The sequence below is a fragment of the Xiphophorus maculatus genome, chromosome 2 (assembly GCF_002775205.1).
Source record: "Xiphophorus maculatus strain JP 163 A chromosome 2, X_maculatus-5.0-male, whole genome shotgun sequence".
Taxonomy (NCBI): Eukaryota; Metazoa; Chordata; class Actinopteri; order Cyprinodontiformes; family Poeciliidae; genus Xiphophorus; species Xiphophorus maculatus.
Window position 1 is genome coordinate 15,680,355 of NC_036444.1, and position 25,734 is coordinate 15,706,088.

A 25,734-nucleotide genomic window follows, 5' to 3' on the forward strand; every position below is an offset into this window, starting at 1 on the left:
TTTGCGAGTTTGGTTACAGGCCATTCTATGGTTGCTTTTAGAGGACAAAAATGGAACCTTCATCGCTCATTTTGGATCAAAATAGGCATTCGTTGCCTTTAAAACTCAAATACCTATTTGTAAACTTGAATTTATTTTTGTAGTACTTGGGCGTTTTCATGGAGTGGCCATGTTTCTTACAGCCCCTGAACGCATCTGTAACAGACCAGTAACCGGGGCGGTTCTATGTTTGATAGAGCTGGGCGTGGGCTCTGTACTCCTCATCTCCTTTGCTCCGCTCTCACTGTGGAAGCACATTGTTCTACGCGGGCTCATCATACTGAAAACCAGTGATTCTTTTTTCCTGCGTATCAACCTACCGAAAGATAAATCAACCGCCACTTTGGCAAATAGAGGATATTGATAAGGCGAAGAGACGTTTGGACAGATCTCAGGAACATTTTGTTTTTTTTTTTTCATCTAACTGTGGCAACGGAATTGAAAGATTTCTTTCTTCCTCTGCGACTGACGAAACATCGCTTTTGTCGGTAATTAGACCTCTGCTCGTTGTGAGTATATACTTCACATTCCTGGGTTAGAAATATGCTCAGAGGGGATTTTTCCCCCCCTTGTATGTGTCGTCTTTTTTTACACGCTTTCGGTGTTTTGCACACGCATAAGATTGCGGTCCACAGTTAAAACGTGTTAGCTAGCTATCATAACATTTTTATATATTTTTTTACGAGCCTAAACCTTTTCTACACGGGTCATAACTGATTTTTTTCTTTTATTTGTGCCTGAATGATTAGACGCCGGGTTGTGTCGAGTTTTGCTAAACAGTTGTGGTGTTAGAACTTGGAAATGAAGTGATATGATGGTCACTGGGTCTCCCCTTTTATCCGACGCTCAAGGAGAAAGTGGAGGCTATTTACATCTAGAAAAAAAAAAGTGAACGTTCTTTTTTGTAAATGTTCAGTAATGTTGAGAGAATCTTTAGTGTTTGCTGATATTGGCAACACGGACAAATAGGGTGACGCCCCATCTCACTCCGTAAGAATTGAACGTATCACTGCGGAAGTCAAATGTTTCTACAAGGAATTTATAGAAACGGCATGCAACAATCTACTTTCTGAAAATGTGTTAGAACCAAAGTTGGGGGAAAAAATGCAAATGGATCGATCAGTAATGTCTTTTCAGCAGTCGTAATAAGTATGGTTTTGAAATGCAGTTGAACTCTTTTTTTTATTTTTTTTTTTCAAATCACACGAAGATAGGTGGGTAAAAATAAAAATGTAAACTTAGTGTTTTTAAAAGATTGAATTTGGGATTAATCTATATATTTTTAATATCTATTCTATCCTGTCGAAAGGTATGAGTCAAAAATTGCTTAATTAATTAAAAAAAAAAAGGTTTTCAGATGTCATTCTGAAACATTCAACTCCTTATGAATGATCTACATAATAATTTGAATAAATGTCATCTAACTGACTTGAAACAGTGTCTTTATTCAGTCTGAAGGTCATATTGCATAATATAGAATACAATTTCACCATTTAAAAACAGTGATAGAGTATTCTGAGTATGGCAGACAAACACATTCAGTTTCTGGACCAGACTTATGGGGACAGTCTGTTGCCCTAGGAAAGCTTATTAGTCCATGTAGACGAAGTACAATTGTGTGGATAATCAATGTACAACTATTTAGGGGGGAAATATAGACTGACCTTTGCTACATTTGGAGTGATTTACTGTTGAAAGCAAACATGCAAATATTTTTTTTTTTTTTTGAAGAGGGGAGAAAAGCTATTTTTATGTGAACAAGATTTTAAAACCTTGAAGCTGATGTGTACTTAACTGCTGATCTCTTACAATTTGCTTGCTTTCAATATTATGTTGCCCAGCTTGTGTAATCATGTATCAAATTGGTTGACTTTTAGTATAAAGGTACTTGAATATATAAATTAACAATATGGGTGGGGGTTTTTTCTTACTTTTTTTTTTTTCATTTGACTTGTCTCAAGACAAATCAAACTTTGATATTCAGCAACAAGTCACTGCAGAAAATGTAGAAAATACAAATTAGGGACAGAATTGTACATCAGAAAAATAGCATCACCACAAGGAAACATGGTGACGGCAGCATCCTGATCATTTTTCTTTTCTCTTATCTATTCTGCCTGGAAACAAAAACCAATTCAGTTGACATACTTCTTCAGATAAAACAACATGGATATTTGAAATTACGATATTGATTGGTTCAAAAATTTGCGAGTGATTTGCGAATGTTCTCACTCATAAATCGGTTATCATAGAAATTTCTCAAAACTGCAACTCAAAACACAAAGGTTTTTTTCAGGGTCTCAGCCAGTAGTTTAATCTCTACTCAAGTGACTGGAGCAAAATCCACAGACTTTCCAGAAGTAAAATATCCAATACAGTACTATTAAAACTACTTTTAGCTGCAACAATAAAAACAAAGCTGAAATACAAAATGTATCCAATCACAGTAATTATGGCAGTATCAGCATGAACGCTACAGCCGTTGCAATGGACTGTTTGGGTGCATTGTTTGTTATGGTATTATATTTCAAGTGTTATGCATCCAAGCTCTGTAACCAAGTAATATATTTGGATAGCTGGAGTGACTTTCTCTGCCCTTGATGCACCTGACTAATATAGATTTTTGCATCGAGACGCTAAAGCTTTTGGTTGACAAAATCCCAAAAGAGTGATGAAGAGAAGATGTGGTTTACTCCAAACCATTGCCCTCATTGCCATATTCAGCAACAATAACACAATTATGAGGGTTTTTTATATATTATATATAGTTTTTTTTATATTGTATATTGTGCTGCCTTAATGTGAACATAAGGTAGTCATAAAGTCGTTTATATTGGGATGCTTCTAAATTTCTACAGCTGTCCTTGAAAGCCAAGGAAGAAGCCAGCTGGAAAAAGTCCAGAGATAAAGGTGTGAATATAATTTGCTGTCCTGTTCTGGGCACAGATGTGGCCTTGATATTACCAAAATGCGTTCCAAAAGAAGTGAGAGTTTTCCCGAGTTATAATTTTTTAACAAAAAAAAAAAAAACCTTGTCAAACATTGTAAGCTTACTTCCTTTTTCAAATGTGCAGATTTGAAGCTCTGGAGTGATTTTAAGCCCAGTCATACCACAGATTTTATATATATTGTCTGCCTTCTACTGTAGATTAGTAATTCTGAAAAAGTGCAATTCTTCTGAAATATGACTGATAATTAGTGAAACCCTGTGTAGGTTTCTGTTTCTCTAAAACATCTGGGTTCAGGATTCACCAAATCCTCCAGCTGCAAGAAGAAGAAGAAAAAAAAGAAAACAGCAAAACATCCCAAAACCTCAAAGTTTTGGGATGTTTGGGGTATGATAAGCCTCGAACTGGCTGGGTTTTGTGTCTGTGTGTGATATGAGGAGGGGGTCAGCTAGCCTTTTCATCTCTAGCCTGCCGCCTGTGTTGTCCCACCCTGCCCGACAAGCTGAAAGGATGACCCAGTAGGGAAAAGGTCACTTGGACTCGAGGGCCTTTCAAGAGCAGAGTGTTTTGGCCTGTACACACTCACACATGTAGGTGTGATCTCGAATAAGAAAATGAAAATTCAGCTTCTCTGCTCATCTCCTTAAACGAGCAGATAAGAGTTCTGCTTTCTCGTTTTAACATGCTCCTTAAACTCATATCTTCGTGTGCTTTTGTTATGTTTTGCTCAAAAAGGCGACTTGTCATTTCTTATTTGCTGGTCAGCACTTGTTTCAGTCCTGTTTAGGATGATGATGATGATGATGATGATTATGATGTCATTGGAGAACAGCGGGAGGGTGTGGCGTACTGTCGAGGTTTTAGTCCGGCTCTCGGAGTCTCACTATCTGACTGATGCTTCCCAGGAGAGGGTCGCCTTACCATCATTACGCCATTAAAAATCTATTATCTCTGCAGTGGTTCTGCTTGTATGGATTCTATAACCAATTAAGCACTTTAATGGAGGGAATGTATGTTTATAGAGGATATAACGGATTCAGTTGTCTTGCTTCTTGTGCATTGAATAGATCGTGGTGATGTTGAGGTTTGTGCAAACTAAAATTTGTTTATTTTTTTTTCTGTCTGACCTATTAGTTGATATTTACACTTTTTCATTCTGCCAGTGGTATCTACACATTTTCTCTTTTCCATGTTGACCCTTCATGTGTGTGGTAGTTGTGTTCTTGGCACGCAGTGAGTCCCCTCCCACCGACCCGTTGCTTCTCTGTGCTTGCACCCTCCGTAAGCTGTCATGTAAGGTTATCCTCTTAGTCCAGGCGATGCTCTAAGGTTTCAAAACGAAATGTTAATTTCCCATGCTGGAGGTGGTGTGCTATAAATACCTTTAAACTCATAGATGCTTGGGTAGTGTTCCCTCATCAGATGGGGAGCGTCTCTGCAAAGGTTTTTTGGGACTTTGGAACAGAAATGGACGCCACTTGGCATGTTTGGTAGCTGCAGCGACGAAGTTACTCTTTCTCAGTGTACTATTGCTTCTTCCGTGTTGCACCTGAGCTGCACGGTTGTGTCAACTACATCACTTTATCTTTTCGTAGTCTTGTAGGGTGTAACTAATGAATATTTTAGTTAATGATTAGTCTGATATTTGATTAGTTGGATAGAAAATTGGCACATTCTGTCAGATTTTTTTTTATTTAACCACTTAAAACGCTTTTTTTAGTATAATATTATAAATGCATTAATAGGTGCACATACCACATAATTCAGTTTGTTTTTTTAAATAAGACAACACATATTTTGTTTAAAATGCAATAACAGCATTCCTTTAGTGTACACTTTATCATTTGTAGCATCTGCAACAAAAAACAACTACTCTACCTATAGATACAGAAGAGGCCAAATATCACTAAAAAGGTTAATACTTCACACTATGCATATCACATTGATTGCTTTATGAAGGAAAGAAAAACATAGAGATGTTGGACTGCAACTTTATCAATCTGTGTTCACATCAAAGACTGCAACTACTGTGCTAATGATGCTGAAATTAGCAAAGACAATGATGAAATTAAAGGTTTGTAAACTTTAAAATTTCCAGCATCTCTAACAAAGAGCTCAGCTGCTTTCTCCTTCTGTGTGGTAGAAAAGTGGACGAGGTTTCTGCAAACACAGACGACTGTGCTTTCATGCCTCCTTTCCATCTGCATGAAGACCAGCTCGGTTTAAGCCCCCAGTGACAACAAGTGGCTTCAGGAACCAGACAGCATCCATCAATGATTCATTTTGCTCTTCATCTCCATATGTATGTGTGGATTATTAATCAGATGCTCCCATGGCCTAGTTTGTGGGAAGATGGCATGAGTGTCTGCTTTGCTTCCTCTAGTCTCTGAGAAGCAGACGCAGGCAGGTTGAATTAGCATCTTAAGGCTCTAGATTTTGATCATTTGTTGAGTTCTAGCTAATGCTATAGTATAGCATTATCTAGTATAAACTAGTATTGTTGTGTGAAATTTTAGCTTACTCTGTACTCTGTTCTCTTTTTAAAATAGAAAATAAAAATATTTTTAATTTTATATTCTATTATAAGCATGAACAATAGAGGGGAAAAATGTACGTTTTAATCCATGAGATGGGGAAAAAAAAAAACAAAAAACATTTTGGTCACAATAATGGTTTGTGTTTGTTAAACCAGATGCCCCTCCCTATTGGTCAGATTTTTGGTGGATTGGGTTTGGTCATAACTGGACAAGGCCACAGGATTGCACATTTTAGAGCTTCGGAAATATTCCAACACTTAAACGTTTAGTTCGACATTTAGCACATATGAGCAGCAGCATAGCAACAAAATACAAATATATTTGATTCTCTCAATTCAGAGAGTACACATAGCTTATTAGTAGCTTATTAGTTTAAGATACAGATTTAATTAATTTAATTTATTTAATTGTAGAGATGTTTTGGGTCTTGATAAACCAGAAAACCTACATCTAAACTCAAACTGTTGTATTTCTGCGGGTATGTAAAAATGGACTTGCACAAATATGACCTTTATGGAAAATTGATGGGCTCTGATGGGCTAATGCTGAAATTACAAATATCTGCGCACAATGAACAAATATGTCTCAAGGAAAGGAGTGGAATATTTTGTTAAAAAATTCCGGCTTATATAACAGGAGTGCATCTGCCTTGCAATGGGCTTGAAGAGGGAAGAGTGTATTTAATAAAATACAACCAAACCTAAGGAAACAAGTGAAACTCTGCTTAAATGAAAAAGGTAAAAAATATATCCAATGTCTTCTATTCTTGTACGCATCTCAATTTTCACTTAAATCAGTTGATGATGCAAGCTGAAGATTTGTCAGTGGTGTTGCCCTCAAACCAGTTAGTGAAAAATCATAACATACAACTTGCGTCTGATTTATTTTTAGTGCAATTAATTACATCATTGTCACATTTTAAATGTATGAAAATTGAAATCATACCGTTTAGTAATGTAGTTTTTGCTTAAAGGCACTTGGTCAATTGGCTGGACTTTCATCGTCCTTTATGCCCAATCTTGATCTTTGTGACTAAGATGCCAAAACTCAGGGAAAGTTGTGTGGTGATGATCAGAAAAAAATACCGAATGCCGGTCCATCTTTGAATATTGGAATATTATTGAAAATGACATTGCTTGCAAGAATCCTATTCAAAAAGTAAAACTCAAATAGTGTAAGTACACGTTGATATATTTCAGCTGTTTATTAATTTAATAAAATAAAATAACCACAGTGTTGAGAGCATTGTGAAGCCAAACTCATTCAAAAGTTTGGGTGAGATTCACATAACTTAGGCTACGGCTTTAGTCTGTGCTTCAACAGCTCTTATACACAGATGTATGTAGGATAGGAGTGACAACTTGGCCATCACAATATATCACTAATTTATTGTTATAGTAGTATCACTCTAAACAGCATGTGTATTGTGAAGAAGTGCCTGAGCTGCAGTAAGTGTTGGCTAATTTTTTAAGTGCCATGCATTCAGGCTCTCTGTGTCTGCAATATATTTGGTGACACTTGTTATTTAATGCAGCATAAAAATGTAAGTGGACGAGTCATTAAGATGCTGCAACTCAGCTGTTTTATTGCCAAAACAGCAATGTTAGCCAGAAAAAACTTTTTGAATAAAATGTGTTGAGATGGAAACATTTAATGTAATTTTTTTCTCAGTAGCTGCATAGATACACAGTGTCATATGTTTATGAACCCAAAGCAGGAACACATTAGTGCTGTTTATTTATTTGTTTATTTACCACAAATCATATCATTCATCAAATTTATCACATTTGCTAATATTGGGCAGCTGTCACATTCATCGTTTTTAGAATTTTATACTTCTTGTTGGTTTTTTATGTAGATTGTTTTTCAATTATTATTGACAATGCAGGATTTCGAGCTACGTTTTCCCTTTCTACTAAATTCTTTAATATCTGTAATTTTCATGCAGCTTCTTGCACTTGCTTATAACAATAAATTAATGTTTATTGAATAATTCTTTTTGCCTAGTAGGGGAAAACATTAAAGATGGCATTATATGGTAGTATTATGACTTTTGGACCTCACAAGGAAGTGGGGTTGTGGATATTTGCTCTGCCTTATTTATTTATTTATTTATTTTACTTACACTGAAAGCCATATGTTTCAAAATGGTGTGTGGTCCAATTCAACAGATTCTGTCTGCCACTCAGTATTGCAAAACAAATCAAGTTACACTAACCTAAAAGTGACGGAGTATAAAAATCCACAGTGGAGTTTTCTGTTACTATTCAACTTGTTTAGGTTTCCAGATGTTAAAGTTGTCATAAAAATGTGATTGTATCAAGCAGCCATCCCAAATTCTGGTGAGCTTGGTTTGCTCATCATACATACTGAGTAAATCAGTTCTCCACACACACAAAAAAACCTGATTAATAGTTGACATATATAGTGCTTGTAAATAATCTACTAACAGGAGCTGAATCATTGATCATGCTGGTTAGGTGAAAATTACTGAAGTGGTCAGGTTATTTGATCAGATTAAGTCAAGTGTGGTTTGTTATAAACAGATTAAGTCGAAAAGACTAGGGACAATTGAAGTTGAATGTGTAATACACACTACATAGCCTATGTAGTGGCTATGTATGTAAACGTATTTATCAATTACCTTTTCTTTTGCTAATAAGTATAAATATATATATATTATTTATTTTTTTTCACTTTAAAAATGTGATTGTTTCAGCTGGTATTTTTAATATAAAGAAAATTATTTTTAAAACTCAATAAATTGAAAACTATGTTAAAAGACTTTATTGTATATTATTAAAGTCCTTTGCAGACATGGACCAGCGTGATATGCTCATGGTATCATACCGTAATTGCTTTTATTCAAAACAGAAACGCATCAGTTATACCTTATGTTGCTCAAATAAAACACATTAATTAAAGAAGTTTGATACAGGTATTTTTTTTATATACATAAAGTAGAAGTACAAAATACTCTAAACACAGGAAAGGTTTAGTATTCCTACGAACAGCAGTGCATAGCAGATGTGGTGAAGGAACATTACTCAACAAATAACATAATAGACAATTGTAGCTTTTTTTATTGTTTTTTTTTTTTTTTTAAACTTTGATATACCTTGATGACAAGATTGTACTTTTGATACTTGCTACTGTAGTTGATTTTACAGTCCACAATGAAGTTAAAAGGTTTCTAGGTGTCTTTACAGAAGGAGCATTACGTGCTACATGTTCCACCCAGGTTTGTATATTGGGGATGTTATGCTGGAACATAAAGTGTATCATTGTGATTAAATGAGAGCAGTTAATGCCCATTTTCAGTATGGAGCCCTGCTTTCCTGTCAATCATTAACATCACTCTGGTCGTTCTGTTGGCTAATATTAGTCTGCCCACACAGCACAGTGGCACAGTTTATATGCAAATAACACAGCCTTTTTGCTCTGAGGTTCTAATAATACAACACCACACCCAAAGATAACACCAAATGTGACAAGTTGTCAGTTGTTTTTCGTTTTCCACTTGATTTGCCACATGAAGGCAGTTTTTGTAATTATTCGCTTTCTTTTTGTTTCTCTGACATGTTGCTCTGTTTCAGAGAATTTGCTGCGCTTCTTTCTGAAACTACACTCCAGGGACGACGTTGGTGTATTTCTGCTCTTACTAAGGAACTGAATTTTAGCTAGTCATTGGTGAGCAAAGAGTTTGTCTAATGGACAGAACAGTGAATTTCAAATGGCAGAAGACTTTTCTTTGCCCACACAAGGTTCAATGGCATATGTGACCCTTGCCTGTAATAGTACCTTAATGCACTGGATACACACTGTAACAGGTGGTGTGGGTTAATGATTTTCTTTTTCAAACCTTTCACAAAACATTAGGCAAGGAAACCTTATAGGGATATTAGTCCCAGCTAGCTTTTTTATTTCTTTGAGTGTTTCATCAAAACAGCAACAAATGAGAGAAACATATCACTTAGGATGAAGGATTAAGGTGTGACGTAGATATTGATATTTTTTTAAAATATGCATTGAAAAGACATTTACAAATGTCACACATTTAAAACTATGATTAAATATCAATCAGTCAAATTTACCAAACAGGAAATCTGACACAAACACACAATTAATATAAATATAACATGATTAACATAAGATTTGTGTTTTATTACAAAATTGAAGTTTGAAAGTGCACAAATATGTCCTGCCACATCGAAAATGAAAATATGAAGTTCTTCAGAACCATAACGTCTTGACGTCAATAGAAATCCCCGTTATTTTCCTAATTGACGTAATGAGAGGTGACATCATGATGGCATCACCTGATGTTAATCGAGTGCCACAGGCATGAGTCATGAACCTGTTTCTGACAAAATCCTCATTTGAGGATTTAAATCTCTTTTTCTTTTTTTTTTAATGGGCCCATGAATCAGTTAGGGTTTTTTTCTCTTTTGTGGAGGGGGGTAAAGGTGAGGTTGAGATTGGGTCATTCTCAGGTTATAGGTTTAGAAACCTTTTTGTGATTTTTCCATAAACTGAGTCACACTCTGCTTCAGAACATTGTGTAAAACATCCATATGTCTACTCTTTCCACTTGCTGACACCTGGAATTTTACAGGTGAGCAGTGCAGCAGTTTGTTGACGTCATTGAATCTGTGTGACTATCTCTTCTTTCTATTAGCTTTTGTTTTCTATAAAGAGAAATACACCAATGGTATGATTTAAACTATAAATAAACAAACTCTAGGTTTGCTAATAAACATCTTTCCTACTTTATGCCATTCAACCAGAAGCAAGGAAATTCTTAAACCCCTTTACTATAAGTCAATGAATCCATGAGAACACCGTTGTCCTTATGACAGTTAAGGGTTTTTTAAAGCTCTTGTCTTTTTAGATAAAACCAGGATTTTTCATGCATGTCAGTATTTGAGTTTTAAATTCTCCCAGTTATTGGAGAAGTGTTTCAATTTGATTTGGTTTTGAAGTCCATCCAGCTATTTTGGCGCAAAGTGACAGTTTGTCAAGATTTTTTTTTCTTTTTTCCTTTTTTATTGCACTGGGTAGACTTACAACTTTATTTAATTTGATTAAACTGAAGAATTTAGATGTGGTCCTTTTATATTTTTTGTATACGTTGGCCAATCTTAAATGCACCATTTAGCAGAGGAACAGACCCTCAGCTTGATCTGCCACCACCATTCCTGACAATTGTTACAATGATCTTGTATCTGAAAGTCACACATTTACTCCTCCAAACATTCTTCTTGTAATTGCGGTCAAATACCTTGACCCTTGACTTCTAAAGTTTTCTCCAGAGGGCATTTGGCTTCTCTTTGTGGAGAGGAGCAAATTTCAGTCAAGATGGATGACATCCATTTTTAGAGCCTGTCTTGTCTGTTACCTCTGAGTCCATGGGTATGTTAAACTTATACCACTGCTAAAGGAACGATGGTGTTGAGGCTGTTTCTGGTTCTTCATGTCAAAGCCGACTTTGGAATTGATCAAGTGGGCTAACTCTTAGCCTCTGGAATGTCCACTGACCTCAAGTCTTTAAAAATGTCTGAACTATGCATAAATGCCAGTTCTGTGCCAGAAAACCAATTAATCAAATAAACGTCACCTTTTCCAATGAGGGGGGGGGAAAAAAGAAAAAGTGTTCAAAGATCGAGAATGGATTCTGTCCAAAGAACATTGTTTTTCGCAAAACTATTCAACTATGTATGGAACATTTAGCCAAATAGTGACAGGTGTGTGCTTATTTAAGAGTATGCATTATTTCAACCATTCATGGATTTAAGGGGAAAAAAATTTAAACCACACTCCCCCTTAACATCCCATAATTTGTATTTCTGCTGATGTTGACTATGGAGAAAATTTGAGGTAAAAACAAGTAAAGATTCTGTTTCATGGAATTTGTGTCTTGCTGGATCCTTGGTATTTGTCTGTGGCCTCTGTCTATCAAGGTTAAAAGGCAGATTTTAGTAATCTGAAGCCCGAGTGATGAGGATCCGTCTGCCAGTGTCATTGTGTTCTTCCTTCTTTTCTCTTTCCTTCGCTGCTCCCACTCTCATGCTCTCTCTTTACTGTGGTCAAGGATGGGAACACTGAGTACCGTCAGCACATTTTTCACATTCCCCTTTTGAGGGGTTCGACTTCAAGCCCCCACTGAAAACCTACTCAAACACATGCAAAATGCCACTTTTTCTCGCTAATGGGCAGTAAGGCCGTCATCGGATGTTTTATCTGTACCTCATGTCATGAATGACCTAATGACTAGAAAACGTTTCACAGCTTGGTTCTTAATTTAAACATTCTTTTTTTAGTCTTTTCCTAGCATGTTCATTTTTAACGCCCTCTTTCTTCTCTCCGTCAGCGTCGTGTTGTGGACGGCAGCGGCAAACATGACGGAGTATAAGCTGGTGGTGGTGGGAGCTGGAGGTGTGGGCAAGAGTGCGCTCACCATCCAGCTCATCCAGAACCACTTTGTGGATGAATATGACCCTACTATAGAGGTATGACTGCATGTTCTATTATTCCTGTGAATGTCACCCAGAGCTTGAAATGGCACTGAGTAGATCATAAGGCTAAAAAAATATTAATTATTCCCTCTTGAACTGTTGTGCTTTTGTATAAGTCCTGGTTTTATTCAACATTGGATGATTTATCTCTAGTTTTAGAATCTACCTTTATACTTTGGATATTAGGCATAGAGGCTCGAATCAGATTTTCTTTGGTTCTTTGGTACTTACTGCCTGAAAACCCTCAGGTCACTCAGGATCTTCATCTGGTATGTTATTAAATGCAGTCTAAGCTGTGGAAATGCTTTGACATGACATTTTAGCGGCTTAGATGGCAGAAGCATAGAGTATACTGTGAACCTCGCTGACATGAAGGCTTGATCTGAGCCATGTTTCTTTCACTAAATGCATTGGATCTTCTGTCGATTCTCCAAAATGTTCAGACTTTGAAGAAGTTTGCTTGACCCTTATATTTTACATCATCATGGATCTCATATAGAGAAAAAGGTTGCAATGCTTGTATCAAGAAGGCAGCCAGGGAGAATATTTTCCTCCTCTCTTTTCTCTTTTTCTATCAGTCTCCCCTCTCTCCCTCACTTTCTCACCACGCCTGCCTCTGGCCAGACAATGTCCTTTTTGTGTATTTGCATTCCTGGCCCCTATGCTCGAACAAACAAAGGGAGAGCACTCCATGTTTTTTGTGTGACTGCATGTTGGAAGGCTAAACATTGGCTCTGATACTCTGCTCCTCTGATCCCCTCATTTTTCATGTGATCTGAAAATGGGCCAAGATTTAATGGGAAGTAGAGATTGATTCCCGATGACCGAAATCTAACCACGTTCATCGTTCTACTGGACATCCTTCCTCACCCTCAGTGACCCAACAGCAAGACATGTCAGCTGGAATATGCAGCAGCCTACATCAGATTCCCCTTTAACTATTTGTTTGTAATTCACATATTTAGACAATGTTTCTATTTATTATCATTTAATTTTTTTCCACTTGCGATACAGTGTATTATTAGTTGGCTGAACTTATATAGCGCTTTACGCTAGAGTCACATTCACCCAGTCGCACTCACAAACACACACACATTTATACACCGATACGCAGATCGGTAGGCAATTTAGGGTTAAGTGCCTTGCCCAGAGGCACATCGACATGTGGCTGGAATCGAACCTACAACCTTCCGATCGCAAGACCGTAGAGCCACAGTCGCCCTATTATCATAGATAAGTTTTTTTTTTTAAATGACTTTAATATGGACTTCTTGAAAAAATGCTAACTGGCTTTGGCATTTTTTCTATGAGCTTGTGGGAAAAATAGTGTACATTCATGAAGGTCTTGGAAGCTAACAGGTTAGTCAGGTGTATGCTGTATAAATCTCCCTCGTCAGCTGATTTGGTGAATCAGCTAAACATGATTCCTTAGGGTTCATTTTCAGCAACAACTAGAAGCCCTTGAAGGCAGAGAGGATCAGAAAACATGATCTTTGATGTTGTAGCACAGCAGACAGAATCTAAAGGTTTAATCTTTTTTTTTGAAAACACTAAAGCACACTGGAATATTACAGCCTATGTAGTGGATTGATAACACTGCCAGGCACAGTTTATGTAACTGTTTATGGCCGTTGTTTGGCTGGAAAAAGAGGTACCAAGTGTCTGTTGTGAAATTGTAGCCCTTTGACACAAACACTTACATTTTGAGTTGACTTAAGTTGCTAAAGTCATCAAATGTCTGAATAGCTTACTAGCCATTCACTGCCACACATATCTATTTTTTAAAAATCTCACAAAATTATGAGTTTAGTAATTTCTCAGAAGTCAAAAGGAAAAGGATTTCATGGTCTAAGATGATGAATAAACTTCACCAACACTAGATAGAAGCTTTAGTAAAACATGGAACGCCTTCCTCGAGGTCCGACTGATTACTTTTTAAACTTGGACTGAGTCTCTGGTGATCCAGTTCCAGCATCCATCTCTCTGGTTGGATGAGTCTAATGTCAACACAACAGGTGATTAATCTCTCTGTGGAAACTCCCAAGGCTGGCTGGTGGTTCTGTTCCTTCCAGCATAGACACTGGATGTTTGGATAGTCACAATGTTGTGTTACGACAGAACTGGTTTGCTAATAGAAGGAATAAACAGAAACCTGTAATCTTACAACATTTTCAGTCTAACTTCACACAGGTTAAATACTAAGTCTATGTACAACATGGACAAACAACATTTGACACAGCCATACTAAAGGAACAGGTGATGAGCTAATTTCCTGATTTTTGTGGTGCTTTTTTTTATTGACAAAATAAAATTAACCTTTATGAATCTCTTTGTTCAATGTCTTCGAAGATTAACCTTCACATTCTGTTAGGCACTCTGATGACAATACTCGATCATCCTCATATTCTGAACATACCAGTCTGCCACCTGAGTTATTAAATTTGACTAAATCTGTAATGGTGATCTGAAAAAAGACTTTTCTGTTTAAATGCACACATTCGATGTGTGTCTTCTTAATCATAACAGCAGTTAAGCATTTTAATGTGTATGTGTTGCAGAAAGCTAAAGGTAGCAGTGTGATGGTTCTGCTTTTGATGTTGCAGTTCCTAAACTCCAAAGACTCTCTAATGTTTGAGCTGTTGCAGAAACTGAACAGTTTCAGTCAGAGATGACTCCCCTCACTGTCCTCTTCAGGGCCCTCTTGTCTGCCAAATTTCTGTTGGAGTACTATGCTGTGTTTTGTTGGGCTTTTTTTTTTTTTTTTGCATAAATTAAAACATTTGAGTGTCTCCTTTTCTGAAGGACTCCTACCGGAAGCAAGTGGTGATCGACGGGGAGACATGCTTGCTGGATATCTTGGACACTGCAGGTCAGGAGGAGTACAGCGCCATGAGGGATCAGTACATGAGAACAGGAGAGGGCTTCCTCTGCGTTTTTGCAATCAACAACACCAAGTCTTTTGAGGACATTCACCAGTACAGGTGTGTTGAAGACATCCGGGTATATATCATTGTTAGTATATCTGATACACCTACATGTGTCTAAATGTATATATGAATATGTTACAAGGGCTCCTATGGGGTCTGGATTCAGAGGGCTCTGTGTCAATGTGTGAGTGTGCCAGCTCTCTGCAGTAGTAGGGTGATGTCATGCTGTAGCGTTTAACACAAGCTAAAGAAAGCTTAGCCCCCAACAGGAGGCTTACAGTGTGATGCCAATGAAATTGATCTTGACTCAATTAGAGGAGCAGGCAGAGGTAACGCTCCCAAGGACGGGGAAGGAGAAAGCCAGCGGGAAGTGGGGAATTTCTGCTGGAGATGACAGGGCTCTTTATCTTCTTCAAATTTAGTCTTTCTCATCACATTAGACTGTAATTTCAGAGCTCTGTTGAAAGTAGAGTGTGTTAGAGAACGCATAGAATCGGTGCTAGAATAGATTTAGGAAGAGTTTGAGCTTTCGAGCTATTAAAGTAGCCCTTGTCTGTTTTTATAGGCAACAGTCGAGTTTTTACTCGAGTCCTACTGGTAGCACATGACGGTGCATTAAAATAGCAGTGCTGACTGTTTGCTGGAGAGGATCATATATGTGAGGTTATAGTGTTAGGATGAAAATGGACTGAGCTGACAGTGGCAGAAGCTTCCTGCTGTACATGAGTTGATCTGATGTGACCCACTGCTCTCACTCAGTCGCCCCCCAACCCCCAGGCTGCACAACGTTTGGCACTTGCTGCTGTAGTGATGAGGTAATGCTGTTTGCCGCCTGCCTGTTGTCTATCCCTCCACCTCCCCCCTCCTCTGTTTCTCCCCACCGTCCTCCTTCGGCAGTGCAGCACAGCCCAGCATAGACCTGCCATGGCTCTACCTCTGGGTCCTAAAGTTCCCTGGGTGATAGGTTGCTTCTCCTGTGGAGGTGCCGGGCTGTGCTTGTTTATGGAATCAGGAGGATCCCATAGACGTAGACATGCTATTGTGGATTACTACTACAAGGACTGCACAATATGTCGCAAGTGTATCATTAGCATTTATTGTGTGCAATATTAACATCACCACAGACTGTTTGGAATGTAATAATTGGTGGCATTTTGTATTCAAAGTTTTAGGAATTCATGCTTTGCATATCAACAATGCTTTCGTTTTCACCATAACAGATGCAACACTATGCAGGGTACAGAAAATATGGATTTTTTTTTTTCACAGCTGATATTGGAATCACGTGATTTCCCACCATTGTCTGTCCCTAATTAATCCTTAGATTACCAGTACAAAGGGATAGGGAGAGACAGTTTTTTTGTAAAATGTAATCTCGAATTCTGCAATTTTTCAATTCCCAGAGAACAGATCAAGCGTGTGAAAGACTCTGATGATGTACCCATGGTGCTTGTGGGAAACAAATGTGACCTCCCAGCACGCACAGTGGACACAAGGCAAGCCCAGGAGCTTGCTCGCTCCTACGGCATCCCGTACATTGAGACCTCAGCGAAGACACGACAAGTAGGTGTTCAAAATTTGTTTTCTATTTTTCTGTTTTGCTAAAGTAATTCAAGCTTTCAATGATATGTATTTTTTTCCATCTCCGCAAAGCTTAAAGTCATAATTAGTATTATGTATTAATTGGGCAAATATCCATTTGCATTATGCATTAAAATCAAGTTCATTACAGCCTGCAGCTCTCTAATTTGGTCTCAGCATTTTACTTTTCACATATTCAAGCACACAAAGCGGTGCACGGTCTGTGGTGTGATGTAAGTTTTGTAGCCGAGAACATTTTTATTATGCTGCCGGCAGTGAGTCATGGCTAGCTTACCTTGGCCTAAAGTAGAGCTACATCATTTATAAAGCCTTTTTAGGTTCAGTTGCAGCTGTCTGTGACTCACTGTCACACATTATTTTCTAGGTACTTATACACTTCTACATTCCGACTAGAACCTGCTGATTCTTTGTCACTCACATTTTCTACCCAAAGATTTAGCATAGATCAAAGTTTTGCTATAAAGTGGTGAAGGGGTTGCCATGGTAGTTTTATCAGGTGATGTGCACACCTGCTGCTAGTTATAAAAGATACATAAGTGGCCCCTTGGTTTTCTCATGGTAGGAGCCTCCATTTTTCTGTAATCCTGTTTGTGTGTGCTTGCAGGGAGTGGAGGATGCGTTCTACACACTGGTGAGGGAAATAAGACAGCACAAGCTGAGGAAGCTGAACCCACCTGATGAGAGCGGCCAGGACTGTATGAGTTGCAGATGTGTGGTATCGTGATGCAGGTAAAACATTATGAACTCAGTAACAATCCCTCCATTGGTCCGGTAAAAGGTTTTCATACACCATGGGCATGAATGTCATGGAAACTGTGTTTTTTCTTTCTTTTTTTTTAATGATTCATATTAAAATATTCATCCATTAATCTTGCGCAGCGTTGTGGGGGTTAGTGTCTATCTCCTGCAGTCAGCGAGCAAGAGCCAGAGTGCTCCCTGGGTAATTAACCCAATACTCAAACTCCATATAATCAAGGCCTCATTCAGGATTCAGCACATAATTGTGTTGTTACATTAGTTCTCTAATAATACAACAAACATTGTTTTTAGAGCAGAGCTTAACTTCTCTAGTTTATCTGTGATTTTCCCTCTAATCCACATGTGGTCAGAATTACACACACCCAATTTGGTTCAGTGTCCCTCCACAAGTTTCAGAGGATCTATGCTAAATATGAAATCCAGCACAATATGCTGGGAAGGTAAATTGCTGTTCAAGAGTGAAAAGCAAAAAAGAAATTTTCAATTGCATCATTTAAATTCCAAAATGACCATAACATTCATACCCAGGTTGTGTGTCTATATAAACCGTTCAGCGGCCCTGCATGTGACTGCTGGAAGTCATTTTAATACAGAATTCTGTTAGTTTTTCCAGAAATACTAACATTTCAGTGCTGTCTTCTGTTGTTTTATGTTTCAGCTCTCCATTACATGTTGAGGAGAAATGCTGCAGCATAAAGTTTAAAAGTGATGGCTAAAACAACCTAAAGATGACACATGAACTTTAACTAAAGGATGATGACTGAAATGAAAGCTCATAAAGGAAACCAACACGGCTGACTGAACCATAGACTCTTATGAAAAAGAGGATTTTTTTGGACTGTTGCCTCAGTGGCTAGCTGAACTGGATCGGTCCCATCTCCTAATTTCTTATCCTTTTTTTTTTGTTTTGATCTGCATCGACCTGTGAGCAACACCACTAACGACTTGGAACAAGCTGTGTTGCTCCACGTTTCTCTTGCTAACTTATTATTTTCAGTCTCGACACTGGTTGTGAAGAGGGGGTGTTTCCTACTCCCTCCCTCTTGCCTTGAAACCTAATCCCCGTCTCCCTACAGAGCCTCTGGAAGTACTGACTGACTTTCATTTGGGAAAACAACTGGAAAGAACTTTTACTTTTTATTGTCACACTGCATAAATAATCAGCCTCCACGCACTCACTCTACCTGTGCTGGGTTTCCTTGGGCGGCTCCTGTTATTGGACTGTTCTACTGGAGAGAAGAAAAAAACTTTTTTTTGTACTAATTAGTGTAAACTGTAAAGGAAAAGTGTGGATTTTTGTTGTGATTGGTAGATTTGAAAGCCACTGGAACAGTACTTATTTCACACGCCACCTGCTTTGTTATTTTTATTGACCTCTCTTTGAAATGGTAGAAGGTTCTTTTGGGATAGATGTGTTGAAGGGAGATTACTGAAATGGGTTGATTTCAAGGATGCAGCTGCATTCACTAATTACAAATGTCTCATTGTGAAATGTCTTTGCAAAATAATAATTGTGACGGCTAGCGTACGTACGTTCTGGTGCAATAGAACTCCACCCTCCCAACTGCAAGTGTTGGAAATACACCTCCATAGACTTCTTCTCTATTTCAGTTTGATTTCACAAGGAAAGTTGCGGTGCGTGCAAAACGTGCAAGTTGATGTTGTTTTGTTTTTTTTTCACATTTCATTTCAGTAACTAGTGTTTACAGCTCTTACTCATGAATGATTCCTATTCTCAGACTGCAAGATTTGCTTCTTTAAATCATAAAGGCTCAGGAACCAAGGTCCAGGAAGGGCTCATCTAACTTGTCATGGCAGCCAAAGTAAGGTGTGTCAGAAGTTGGTGTTGCAGACTGTTGTAGCGCACAAGTCCTGCCTCAGAGTCCGTCAGTTTTTTGGGAGGTTTTTTTGCCACAAACACACACACCGTTTTATCCTCAAGTTCTTCTTTCTCTGCCACCTACAGCTCTTTTAAGAGAGCGACAGCAAGTCAGGTGCTTATTTTATGAAACCATATTTACTGTACATGTGGGACTAATGTGTGAAACAAATGATGGATGGTGGGTTACAGGAGTGTGCTGCTTGGACTTTTTTTTAAATGCTTTTAGGCTTGTGCTCTCTGTAACTAATTCGTTTTCTGCCTAAATGAGACTTATGTGTTTATTTTGCCTTATCTTTTATCTAGTCTTTACCTCATGCTTAGCAGCAAGCTCTACCAGAGGTGATGTTTGCAATTTTCTTTGTTGATTGATCTGAAAATATATGATTGTGTTAAACAAAATCATGAGAAAAAAACACTACAGGTTATTATTATGTTTTGCTCTTCTGTAATAGCATCTTTCTGGATTGGATATTTACTTGTTAAAACCATGACATATATGTCAAATGAGAAGTGAGCTGGTATTAAACCTGTTGCCAAAATGGAACTAGTTTATAAAAAAAATACATTCAAAGAAAATGTACCAGATTGATTTATCAAATGTGGAAATATCTTGACCACTAGCAGGTTTTGAAATTTGCTTCACTTGTGGATCTTGGGCATATTTTCAGCTTTCAGTGAATGATTTCAAATTTTACTTGGCTGCAATTTATACTATGTCTGGTCTTAGCTGATTGTTGTACAGTCAAAACCAGAAATATTGACCAGTCTGGTTATCACATGGATTCTGGTGGCCAGTTTGTTTTTAATTACTTGTTTATTTCTCCTCCAGAGAAAAGACACAAACTGTGAATGTGCTTGGGTCTTTTAGATTTGGTTTGAAAGACACTTTGTGTTAAGATTATGGAAATGATGTAGGGGCTTATCATTGACCCCACCTTGGGCCGTGTTGTTTAATTAGGGGGTGAAAAAACTGGAGTTTGTAACATGGAGTTACAGTTGTGGTGAACGCCCCTCACCCCCCTTTATTTTTATTTTTGATTTTTACAACAGTTCACCTATAGTATAATCATAGTCTCACAAATCTATGCACACAACCCCTCCCACCCCCCCATCGCATTAGAAAAAACAGCAGCATGTTGTTGCAAAACCCGGCCACCAAATCACCTACATCATACTGACTTGTTTAAAATCTTGGCAAGCATGACAAAGACTGTATGGACCATTGAGATGGAGCAGGTGATGGTTTGCACAAATGTAATGAGCTCAAGGGCTCATTTCTCCCCTTGCAAACCGTGGAATAGAGGCGTGAAAGAATTTTGTGAAAATGTCAGCTGTGTAGCTATTTAAAATGTATTTACTCTTTTAAAAAATGTGGCAAATGTATTGCAGGACAAGAATAAAGATGTCATGATGAATCTTTCCCACTTTTCATTTTCTTTTTTCTGCTGCCATCTACAGGCCGATGCGTGTATTGCGTGAAATGAATAAATTAAAGGCTGTGGCCTATACTCATCCCACCAAACTATAAATGGCCTATATAGATATAGATTTGTTTACTGGTCATAGCATTGTGAAGAAATTATGTAAAGAACACTACAAATCCATTCAATAGATTAGAATATTATTGAAAGGTCCATTATTTTAAGAATTTTATCACTATGTGAAACATACTCACATACTGTAGATGGCCTTTATTTCTGGCAATTGTGAGGATTTCCTGCAGACAGTTAATGAAAGCATGACATTTAAAATTAGAATATTACATCAGACCAATTTTAAAAAGAAAGATTTGTTATAAAAAGTGTGCCCTTAATAACAAGTACATGTAATATCTGCTTAAATGTAAATTCTTAAAAGATACTATTAAAAGAATGTCAGACAGACCAAACTCATAAAGAGCTTTTCTAATTCTGACTCAAGCGCTTTTCTCTAAATCCACATTCATCTAGTTACACTTACAAACATGCACACATTCATTTATAGATACACAGATTGTTGGGCAACTTAGGTTAAGTTGCATTACTTGTTATTCACAACCTGATCTCTAAAGTTCCCGCATGATTATTTTATTTGCTTTGGGCTGCCTGTGGTTGAGACGAGACATGTTATTTAGCAATACTATCGTTTCACAATTCGGTTCTGTATTCTAAAGAGAGGATCCACAACAATGTCTGGACTACAGGATGCTAAAGATCCAGCAGTGTCTCAGGCTCAGAGTGGTATTCTTAGGGAAGACAGAATACCGATAGGAGCCAAAACTAATGGAACCTAGTGACTAAACCCAACTGGGTTCAGAGAAAGCATAAATAGCTTTTCTGTGATCACATAGGTTCTATGTAGAACTCAGACAGAAAGTTTGACAAGGGTCAACATTGGGATACCCAGAAATCTAGGTCTGTGCATCTCTATAATTGCTGGTTTTGTTTTCATCAAACGTATCCAAGGACGGTGATCCAATGACAGGCATGGCTGTGGGCTCTTTCAGCAATATAGAGTCCTGACAAAAGGCAAAAAAAGATTCAGGACCGGTTTGAGAAACAAAACAACAATGTCATATGTTGGATGCTAAACAAACACATCCAATCAATGAGGTGCCAACTTGCAACTCACAAAAATGCATGACATTAGGGCAGCTTTCTGCTATCATTAAGCTATTCACTACTTGTTTTTCAGATATATTGTTTAAACTAGAAAACCTGTGAATTTATTTGAAAATATATAAATCATGTGAGGAGTGGACCACTGTAAGAATAGCTGTACTGCCACAGCTAAATGTGACTTAAAACATGACTTAAAAAGGTTTGCTGCTAACATCATGGGTAACAGATACTAAGGCACACCCTCAGAGTTCTATCAGTCTATTAACTGGTTAAGGCTGTTTTTGGAACAAGAAGAGAATCAGCACAGTATTAGGCAGGTCATCATACTATTATGCCTGATTATGACTGCAAAATGTGATAATATAGTGAAGCACAGTGGGTCAAGAGCATATAAATAGCTACAGTTAAAATAAAGAGTTTTAGTCACATGTACAATCTGCATAAATGTTCTTAAACTCACGCATCATAGATGTTGTTTTTAATATAAACTTAAAACCTAAAGAAAGAGTTCATTTTGAGTGCATATTCCCTTATCAGCAAATCTTAAAGGAAGCTATAATGTTGACCTGAAAATAGGTCATCTTTGTTATTGTGTTTTATTTTATTGCTCAACCTCAACTGGAGACAATGTTTATACAACAATATTACTGTTGTAAGTTTTTTTTGGAAAAGATCATCTTAGTTGCAAGTAAAATTTGTTGTAGGCTTATAATTGGAAAGGTTGTTCAGGTAGCAGCATTTTATTGCTATCTCTAGTTATAGCTGACTGTTATGTTGCAAACTTAACAGTAGCGCTGAATTACTTACCTGAGATTATTTTCTTTAAAAAGTGTTGGAAAACAGGCAAAATCATTCATGATTGCTCCGTTGCAAAATTGATCTAAAAGGAAAAACACATTTTCTTGTTTTTCAAAGCCATGTGATACGTACCATTCTTTGTACGTACATCAAGTCATTTGCATGTTTGTGGGTCTGTTCACTTCCTGGTTGTCCAGGGTTATAAAAGACAGGAGATTGTCCTCAAGGTAGTCGGGTTGAAAGTTGATTGCAAAGAAAGGGGCTTTCTCATTCCTTTGTTCTTTTTTTAAGTGTTTTCGAAGAGAAATCTAATTTTATCATGTTATTCGATGAGGAAATGATAAGGAAAATGCTCCCTAGGGTAAGTTCTTTTTCAATTTAACTAATAGCCATGAGAATTTTTTTTTTCAGTTTTAAAACCATATCTTGGCTCTGTTGTGTTTATTTTAAAGGCATATCTGCGAAAATATGTGGCCCATCAAATTTACGTCTCCATGTCTTACTTCAAAAACCTCGTGCCTGTGATGGATAAGTACGGTATGCGACAAAATAACGACTCAAATGTTTTGTCAGTCTTAACACTGTGAATCCATACAACAGAAGAAATTATAATTTCAGATATCTGATATTTGGTTTACTATGTACAGTTTACAAAGACGGAGCCACAAAAAGCTTGATGAACCTAACAGGAACCATTCCTGTGATGTTTTCAGGTAACTGAGTTTGTACTTTGAACCATGTATAACAGATAACCTCATTATTATTGCTTGACTAACAGTGAAAGACCATAAAGCAGTGCTCTTTTCTTTTGCCTGAGATATATGTATAACCTTTTCTCTGTTTTTATTAAAGGCACGACCTACAACATCCCCATATGTGTTTGGATTGAGCCAAACTACCCCAATTCCCCACCGATATGTTATGTGAAGCCTACACGTGAAATGATTATTGTCAAAGGAAAGTACATATCCAGTGATGGTGAGGTCACAATACCTTACTTGAAAGATTGGAAGAAGGTAAAAAAAAAAAAAGAAGCTATTTTTAATTGACTGAAACATGACTTTTATTAAACAAATCTATATTTTTAGGTTATTGTTTGTGGTTAGTGACATTCACACTTCACCAATATGTTTTTCTTTCCTCTACCAGGGTAAATGTGATTTACCTAGCCTACTGCAGGTGATGGCTATCATGTTTGGAGAGGTTCCTCCATTAGCAATGCGTTCCTATCCAGAACCTGAGCAAGCCTCATGTAAGTAAGACTCCAACAGGGTTCAAAACAATAGCTTTGAGTCAAATACCAGCTATCTCTCCGATTCTGGCACTGGCCAACATTGATCTTTTCACTTTGAAATTATAACTGAGTGTTTGACTTGTTATTTATTGTGAACTGTTGTTTTATTTAGGTTGGCTGCAGTTCCACAAAGAAGCAGATGGGAGATATTGCATATCTATACCCAGAGGAGATGGCCAACCTTTCCAGCATGAAAATGAAACCAGTTGTTAGTCTTTTTGTATATATTTGTACAATTTGTGTAAAACAAACAAACAAAAAAAAAGGTTTTACTTTATGAAAAGATAGGCTTAAAATGCACGTATCACCCACTAACTGAAAATCCAAACCAAAACAGCACAATGTACAATGTTGTCTGCTAAAAGTTTATGTATAAACATTAAGACAGTCTTTAACTAGGTCTTGTGGAAATGACTTGTCTGTCGGTGTTCTAGTTTCTTCTATCCACCATTTTCACACTGCCTTGAATTACTTTACAACTAGCCCATAAAAAACCTTGTTTGCACTGACTGGGGATTTTACATGGACCTTTGAACAGAGAAGTCACATACAACCAAATTTACATACAGCTCATGTATGTAAATATTCGTATTTTAATTTCAAAAATGTTTTGAGAGAATAAAAAAAAATAGAACTGCTCAAGCTGAGCAGGCACAAAGTCTTTGATGAAACGGTTGCTTTAAGTTGTTTTTTTCATCCTTAATATGCAAGTTACTTTGCTTGAACTGTTTGGAACTTTTAACCACAACTTTTCAAAGACATAATAAGGAATATTTCTTTTCTTGGTGTAAATAAAATGCTTTAATAAAGAAATCACTGTTGTTTTGGATATATGTGTGTCAGATAAGAAGGGACGTGGTTCAACGAAGAATTGTTACTTGAGACAAAATATTAAAAACAGAAGAAAAAGGGAGATTTGTTAAAAAAAAAAACAGTCAGAGAATTTATGGAACAGTTTCATTTTCCATTATTTCAGAGATGAAATAATGGAAAACAATAACAACATTTATTGTGAAAATGCCTGATAAAACTCTGGTTCTGCTTTAACAACATGAAATACAAATACTTCATTTTCTGGTCTTTTAATTTTTGATCAGGTTGGTATATCAACAACAACAAAACACATCTAGAGGAGAAATATCCAAAGAAAGGTTGTGTTAGCTTTCTTGCCTAGGTAACCTCAAACTTGATTAATTTTGATGTTTAAACTTGAAAAACACTTTAAATGGAAAAGTGGATAAATATTGCCAAGTTAAAATATGGGTTCTACCAAGGAGGGTGGAATGAATAAATGATCATAAGGTGCATTGGAGGTGCTTTGGTTTAAGGGTGTGTACCCTCAACTCAGTTATCACAGTTTTCTTTTAGTTTCCAAGAATGAACTCAATATTTTTCACTGAATTCATGAAATGTAATCAGACTTGTAAAGCGCTTTTCAGGACCCTCAAACCCACTTTACAATGAAATATGTTATTTCCATTCACTCACACATTCACACGCTGATGATGGCAAGCTAGTGGATTAGGATACATCATATTAACAGTGCAAGATATCCTGAAATTATCACCTTTTTAACAGGAATTTAGACTATGCTCATTTAATAATTCTGAAAACTATTTATTTTAGGTAGCATGGACAAAAACAAGGTATGGCATTTCTTATTATTTGTGCTTTTTTTAATATAAAACGCACATTTTTATTTTTGTTATTTTTATTACTGCAAATATTTTCTTCGTGAGAAATTTTACCACTTATAACCCTATATTTTGGCCAGCATGTTACTTGGATTTTGAAATTCAGATTTGTTTTTGTTTTTGCTGATCATTTATTTAC

The 25,734-nt window shown here is 37.1% G+C and overlaps 2 protein-coding genes across 2 annotated transcripts; both read left to right on the plus strand.

The window, feature by feature from the left end:
• The first annotated feature begins 236 nt into the window (after positions 1-236).
• On the plus strand, positions 237-20,629 carry hras (HRas proto-oncogene, GTPase). Its single transcript, XM_005808837.2, has 6 exons — positions 237-548; positions 11,895-12,033; positions 14,842-15,020; positions 16,370-16,529; positions 17,173-17,297; positions 17,986-20,629. The coding sequence occupies exons 2-5, from the start codon at positions 11,923-11,925 to the stop codon at positions 17,290-17,292; spliced, it is 570 nt and encodes a 189-aa protein (XP_005808894.1). The 5' UTR covers positions 237-548; positions 11,895-11,922; the 3' UTR covers positions 17,293-17,297; positions 17,986-20,629.
• Positions 20,630-22,807: 2,178 nt separating this feature from the next.
• On the plus strand, positions 22,808-24,714 carry LOC102220819 (tumor susceptibility gene 101 protein-like). Its single transcript, XM_005808851.3, has 6 exons — positions 22,808-22,968; positions 23,060-23,144; positions 23,255-23,320; positions 23,460-23,623; positions 23,757-23,859; positions 24,014-24,714. The coding sequence occupies exons 1-6, from the start codon at positions 22,927-22,929 to the stop codon at positions 24,112-24,114; spliced, it is 561 nt and encodes a 186-aa protein (XP_005808908.2). The 5' UTR covers positions 22,808-22,926; the 3' UTR covers positions 24,115-24,714.
• Positions 24,715-25,734: the final 1,020 nt, after the last annotated feature.